We start from the raw sequence: 7,770 nt of genomic DNA on the forward strand, positions 1-7,770 counted from the left end.
AGAACAAGGAAAAAAATCAAAAAAAAGAGAGAGGGCCTGGTCCTGTGGCCATGTGGTTAAAGTCCAAGCGGTTAAAGTTCTGCATGCCCTGCTTTGGTGGCCTGGGTTGGCGGGTTTGGATCCTGGGCACGGACCTACTCTACTCATCAGCCATGCTGTGGAGGCACCCCCCATACAAAATATAGGAAGATTGGCACCAGTGTTAGCTCTGGGCTAATCTCCATCAAGTCTTCAGGTCGAATTTTCACCACCAAAAAAAAAGAGAGAGAGAGGGGGAGATAGAAGGAAACAAACAACTCCTTATACACAATATATTATTATTTTTGGTTTATTTTACATTTTAAATAACACAATAGCACAGTGTTTAAATAGATCTCCATATGTCATCCATTTGAGGAGATGACTGTAGAACTATTGGAATATTAACAACTATTGAATAGAGAAAATATATTAATCCAATTTCCTATATGGTTGTATTAGTAAGGGTACTCCAGAGACACAGAACAAAAGGAGAATACACACACGCACACACATAGAGAGAGAGAGAGAGAAGGAGAGAGAGATGGAGAGACAGAGAGACAGAGAGACATTGAGAGAGGGAGATTGATGTTAAGGAATAGGCTCATGCAACCTTCAGGGCGGGCAAGGCAGAAATCTGTGAGCAGGCTGGCGCTGCAAGAGTTGATACCGCAGTCTTGAGTACAGTCGGGAGAGAGGGAGAATCTCCCTCTGCCCTTTCCCTTAAGGTTCTTATGGCTGGCCAAATAATTAACAAGACAGGTTAGCAGGAGAAAATAATACCAAGTTTAATAACATGTATACAGTGGAGAAAGCAGGGACGCTGCGTATCTCAACACAATAGCAGAAATTCTCGTCTTAAATACCACGTTCAGCCAATGACAAAGGAGGATGTTGGGGGTGGGGGGAGTCAGTCACAGGAGATTACCACTAAAGCACAGTAAACAAGAGTAAGGTTATTATGCAGATTTAAGGCCTCACCTTCCACATTGATAAGTTTCTAGAAATGAGGTCATCCCCCCTTTTCCCAATACAGAGAGGGAGATAACTTTACAAATGGAGATTTCCCTTATAAATGTAAACGTCTGTCTGGCAACCCCTTGCAGGGCCATCCAGAGAATGTGGCCAGAGACAGAACTTCTGATAAGATGGGCTTGTTGGTGCCTTTTCCATTGTAACATCTATTTTACATTATATTACAGCCATCAGATAGAAGATCTGTTCCAGGAAGGAGTTACTATGTCAAATTCTTTAGGCAGTTAGTGGGGGAGGTCAAATGTCCTCGGAGAAAACAATCAAGGTAAAGAGATAGATTTCAGGGTGGCCAAATCTTGATCTCCCACAGTACAAAGGTAAAAAACTAAGGTAGAATTTCTGTGTTGCAGATGGTGAAGTCTGGAGTAGAATTCCTTTTTCTTGGGGGATGTCAGTCTTTTCTCCCACCCACATTCCAGTGGATAATGGGCTTTACTCAAAGTCTACCGATTTAAATGTTAATCACATCTAAAAATATCTTCATGGCAATATCTAGACTGTTGTTTGACCAAACAACTGGGCACCAAGCCTAGTCACATGGACACAAATGTATCATCAAAGTGGGACAAAAAGAAAGTTAATCAAGAGTAAAAAGTTGGACTGTAGTACACAAACAAACAAGTATGACTCACTTGCTGGTACATACAAACTGTTCTGGGCTTTTAATAAACACATCCTCTCCATTGCATTCTGTTAATTTTTCAAATGCTTCAGGGATAATTATGAAATTGCTTGGCACCCCCTCAGGGATTGTCTCAGAGTATGAAAAAGAATCCATAAATTGTTCTCCCAATGCCATGTTATAAAACACATGGGGGAGCCAAGACAGAGGTTTCATTACAGGTAAACCAATAGAATATTTTATGTGGTGCCATACTTTACCAATATGTGAATAGTTTCGGTGACATTTGCAAGAACACCTTTATTCTGTGGCAAAGCATAGGGAAATATTAGGATTTCTGATTTACTTCTGTGTGCATTCTGCTATTGATAATACATGAACAGAATAGAACTGTTCTCCTTTTTCTTCAGATTAAATGTTAAAATACTTTCTGAAATACTATTGTTGGCAGAAGAGAGAGAATCTCCCTCTGCCCTTTCCCTTAAGGTTCTTATGGCTGGCCAAATAATTAACAAGACAGGTTAGCAGGAGAAAATAATACCAAGTTTAATAACATGTATACATGGGAGAAAGCAGGGACACTGCATTTCTCCACAATAGCAGAAATTCTCGTCTTAAATATCATTTTCAGCCAATGACAAAGGAGGATGTTGGGGGTGGGGGGAGTCAGTTAAGGAGATTACCACTAAAGCACAGTAAACAAGAGTAAGGTTATTAAGCAGATTTAAGGCCTCATCTTCCACATTGATAAGCCTCTAGAAATGAGGCCATCCTCCTCTCTTCCCAAAACAGAGAGGGAGATACCTTTACAAATGGAGATTTCCCTTATAAGTGTAAATGATTGTCTGGCAACTCCTCGCAGGGTCATCCAGAGAATGTGGCCAGAGAGACAGAACTTCTGATAAGAGGGGCTGCTTGGTGCCTTTCCTATTGTAACATTTACCCTACGTTATCTTTACAGCCATCATGATAGATCTGTTCTAGGAAGGAGCCACCATGTCAAATTCTTTAGGCAGTTAGTGGGGGAGATCAAATGTCCCTCAGAGAAAACAATCAAGGTAAAGAGATAGATTTCAGGGTGGCCAAATCTTGATCTCCCACACTATTAAGAGTATTTGAAATGTCAATGCTGTATTGCTTATGTAATATTTATGTTTATACAAATGCTTTATCATGTGAGTAATAGAGGTCAAAATCAAGAGATAATAAAGCGTGACTAAAGAGTCAGAATTATGAAGCGGCAGGTATTCAGTTTCTAGTCTGATGTACTTCCAAATCCTTAGTCATTTAGTGACTTTAGGCTCTTCTTATTCCCATCTCAAAAATATTGCAATGATTAATATATATTTAGTTCAATGTATAAATGGGAATTTTTTTCTGATGTCTTTATGAGCAAAAAGCAAATTTCCACCTTACATTGAGATGTGAAAAGCAAATTTTGGAGGTTAGGAGACTTTTAAGTACCGAGTTTTATGGAGATAGTACAAGGAACAGCACATTCAGTCTCCAGTGTAATCTAACCGAAAGCAGATATAATTTTCTCAAAGAGTATAGCTTTAAAAAATAATAATCTTATAATCAACACAGATGGTAAACAATGAAAAAGTAACTTGTTGCTTTCCATAGAACTCTAAAGCTGGTGAGAGGAAGCCCTTCTATCTTGCCTCATCCTACAGGAAACCGTCACTTACCAATGAGATTTGTTTTCTTTAGCTTTCCATCATTACACCTAAACAAAATTTATATTGCTTCCTATTCCATTGATTTAAAATATTTTCTTCTAACAGTAGTTCAGTGCTTCTGACATAAAAAGGTGTGTATGTGGGGACAGGATAGGATATCATAAGCTCACATTATAAGCACAATTTGTGTGAGCAAGTGTGGATTTCCTGAAAACACATTTATAATTTAGTCTTATAAACATTGTATTTTTCTATTTGCTTTCTTAGAACACACTCAGAGACTCCTGACGCTGCTATTTTCCTTGTTATTAGTGTCAATTCTATTTATTTCTTTTTTTTTTAAGTACTTATACTTACAATGTTTTAAGTCACTAATTCTTTTATCTTAGCCTGCCATCCTCATTCTGCTGTGCAGTATGTTTTAAACTTGGTGGTTTATTAGGGATATTCATATACATCTTTAATCCTTTACACTTATTTGTGTCCACATTAAATGTATAGTGGAGTTCTTTGTGGCCTTAATATGCAGATACACTTAAAATAACTTCCTGGAGTCATATATAGTATACATACTATATGTGTGTGTGTGTGTGTGTGTGTGTGTGTGTAGGGATATATTCTGTGTATTTTGTCTTCCAGTACCTTGTTGTGTAATATAATGATTTTAAACCTATTTTTTTAAAATTAGAGAATCTCTTTATCCAAAGGGAATTTATATGAAACTTTATTATATAAAACCAATTCCACAATCTCACTTTCCCCCAATTTGTTCATTTCCTCACACTATCCTAGATTCCTCCATGAGAAAACATACCTTATGTGTTACAAACCACTTAGTATATGTCAGTTATCATAAAAATGCACCTGGGGCAGAGGAAATATGTTAATTTTTAGGTAAATATATATTGAATATCTTAAGTAAGGTAGAAGGTAAATTATCCAAAAGAAGAGAACATTGCCAGTGGAATTGTAGTCATGGAGTTGGGTTGCAGCGGGGTTACCCTGGGAACAGTTACCAGAATAATACACTACTTGATCTACTCATAATAATACCCCTGACAAAGAAATTCAAACAAAAAAGAACTTATATGTACATTTGTAAAGATAATCCATTTCAGACATCATACTTAAAAAAACAAAAATAAACACGCAAAAAATCCCACTATGTACTTGATATTTGAGGGATATTTCCAAGTGCCATAAACACATTGAAATATTTAATTCTCATTTATCTTTCCCAACAACACTGCACAAAAGAAAGAGTTGATTTTGCTGATATGGAAAAAGAGAGTAAGATAATTTACATCATTTGCTCAAAGTACTCCATTGCAGATACCACAATTGTAGATGTAGCAGAGACTCTATTCACCTATGTATATTTCCTGGGCTATTTCCCTATGATCTGTTAGAGTTTCCTGCTTATACACTTCTGGCCTCTATCAGTCAGATGGGTTATTTGTTTCATCCTGTACCAACTGTAGGCATAAGGGGGTCTCACAGGACTATGTTTTACAACAGCCAGTTTTACATGTTTCTGCAGGTTACTATTATTGTTTGTAATTTGGATTTTAAAATTGTTTAGGGGCCTGCCTGGTGGCACAAGCAGTTAAGTGCGCGCACTCCGCTGTGATGGCCCGGGGTTCGCCGGTTCGGATCCCGGGCTCGCAGGGATGTACCGCTTGTCAAGACATGCTATGGCGGCATCCCATATAAAGTGGAGGAAGATGGGCACAGATGTTAGCCCAGGGCCAGTCTTCCTCAGCAAAAAAAAGAGGAGGATTGGCAGATGTTAGCACAGGGCTGATCTTTCTCACACACAAGAACATTTTTTTTACATGTAATTAATATTTTATATCATGTGATTGCAATTTGGTAAATGTAATTGCATATTGTCATTATACCAATGAAAAACAGAAAAGTTTAATAATTATCTATATAGACCTAACTCTTAAAGTTTTTACCATTTTTTTCATTTTTGCTTCCTATATCTACCTATATCCATATTTATACCCATATCTATACCTATACCTATACCTATACCTATACCTATACCTATACCTATACCTATACCTATACCTATACCTATACCTATACTATCTGTATCTCTATCTCTATCGCCTATACCTAAGTGTTTGCCAAACTTGGCCCTATTGACATTTTGGGCTGGATGATTCTTTTTTTGTGGAGGGGCAGCACTAATATAGTAGGATAATTAGCAGCATCACTGGACCGTAACCATGATATGCCAGTAGCACACTCCCTCCAGTTGAGACAACCAAAATACCTCAAAATATTGTCAAATGTTCTTTGCAGGACTACTCTTTCACAATTGAAAACCATTGATCTATATCTCCAATCCTGTCCCTACCACTGTTTCTATCTCACTATTTATAGACATATGTTTTATTCTTATATGTTTTATTGTGGGAGATGGATTTATTTTTAAATATCCAGATTGGAAACTTGAATTTATCTTATTTAAACTAGCTCTCTATACTAAAATATTAGCAGGTGATACTACATGAAAGCTATGTGTGTTACTATGCTGATGTCTCTTTTCAGTATAGGTTTTCTGATAAACCTGGATGGAAAAACACAATCTAACAGTGATGAATGAATTCATTCTCATGGGAATCACACGTAGTCCTGAGCTGCAGGCTCCATTATTTGGGCTCTTCTTCATCATCTACATGGTCTCACTGGTGGGCAACTTGGGCATGGTCATCCTCACTACAGTGGACTCCAGGCTACAAACATCAATGTACTTCTTCCTCAAAAACCTGGCTCTCACTGATCTTGGTTATTCAACAACTGTGGGGCCCAAAATGTTAGTAAGTTTTGTTGTGGATGAAAATACAATCTCCTGTTATTTTTGTGCCACACAGGGAGCTACCTATATTATGTTCATCATTAGTGAATTTTTCATTCTGTCTGCAATGTCCTATGACCGCTATGTGGCCATCTGTAACCCTCTGCTCTACACAGTCATCATGTCCCAAAGGGTATGTAGGGTGCTGATGGCAATCTCCTATCTCTACAGCACATTTGTTTCTCTTCTAATCACTGTAAAGATTTTTAATTTATCCTTCTGTGGCTACAATGTCATCCATCACTTCTACTGTGACAGCATCCCGTTATTATCTTTGGTTTGCTCAGATACTCATGAAGTTAAATTGATGATCATGACCTTCTCAGTTATAAATTTGAGTTCATCTCTTTTGATAGTTCTTGTGTCTTACTTGCTCATCCTTGTATCCATTCTCAGGATGAACTCTGCTGAGGGTAGGCACAAGGCTTTTTCTACCTGTGGATCCCACCTGACAGTGGTCACAGTGTTCTATGGGACTTTGATATTTACTTATGTGCAGCCCAGGTCCAGTCATTCCTTTGACACTGATAAAGTGGTTTCTATATTTTATACCCTCATTATCCCCATGTTAAATCCCTTAATATACAGCTTGAGGAACAAGGATGTAAAATATGCTTTACACAGATTATGGAGAAAATTGTGCAATATCTTGTCTTAAGTTCATTGTACTATGTGGTTCCTATGAATTAGATCCTCAACCTTAAACATTATTATGTGTTCCTTCAGAGTGAAAACAAGGAAAAATGAGTTTGACATGTATTTAGAGACTGACTTCTATGTACCAGTCATACTTCTAAGTGCTCTAAATGCTTTAGTGAACACACAGTAAATATATTTTCCTTCCTTGAGGAGAAGAGATTAGTTGTAAACATAATCATTAGGTAATGTTTAGTACAGGGGAATGGGTTAGAAGACTATAGACTGTAACAGCAGGCAAGGAGAGTGGGTATGCTGTGTGGGAGTAAATAGAGAACAGCTGGCACAGAAAGGGATTTAAAATGACTCTTGTGTTTTCTCAACTATTAGAATAAACTTTCCAGTGTCTATATTTGCGTGTATGTATGTGTATTTTTCTGTAAGCACATCCTTTCTGTTTAACCTTCATACACTTCTGTGGGGTGTGTTAAAACATGCTTGATAGTAGTTTCAAGGAAGCTCAGTGTATCACATTAATGTGAAGTAATCAGTCACCTGAATTTGCTCAAATGTCTCCATTTCACGTGGGGGTCTTTGCGTCCTGCTCTTTTTACACTAGTGCCATTGCTTTCATATACGAGCCCTAGAGCATCTATTAACTAAACATACTTGGCATTTCAGCAACCCAGAAGATCAGCACAGCTTTGAATTTTTCTACATCAGTCCATTTGTCTATAACAGTGGATGTATCAATTGAGTTAAGTTTTTTGTGGTCTGTCATAGAAGCTTCCAGGTATTTACTTTTATTTTTCCTACCAGTTTGATCTTGATTCCTAACTGCTTGTTTTTGTCTAATGGATGGTTACTTTTTATCTCTCTGAAAAACAAGAATAATTCTTATTTAAAAG

General features: G+C 37.4%; 1 protein-coding gene across 1 annotated transcript; it reads left to right on the top strand.

Moving 5' to 3' along the window:
- Positions 1 to 5,942: 5,942 nt before the first annotated feature.
- Positions 5,943 to 6,884, top strand: LOC101392248 (olfactory receptor 8K3-like). Its single transcript, XM_004443796.1, has one exon. The coding sequence runs from the start codon at positions 5,943 to 5,945 to the stop codon at positions 6,882 to 6,884; it is 942 nt and encodes a 313-aa protein (XP_004443853.1).
- Positions 6,885 to 7,770: the final 886 nt, after the last annotated feature.

Source organism: Ceratotherium simum, chromosome 34, assembly GCF_057802395.1.
Source record: "Ceratotherium simum simum isolate JZ-2026a chromosome 34, ASM5780239v1, whole genome shotgun sequence".
NCBI classification, from domain to species: Eukaryota; Metazoa; Chordata; class Mammalia; order Perissodactyla; family Rhinocerotidae; genus Ceratotherium; species Ceratotherium simum.

Coding starts and splice junctions, on each gene's coding strand:
- LOC101392248 (XM_004443796.1), top strand. CDS start 5,943: ATGGAAAAACACAATCTAACAGTGATGAATGAATTCATTCTCATGGGA.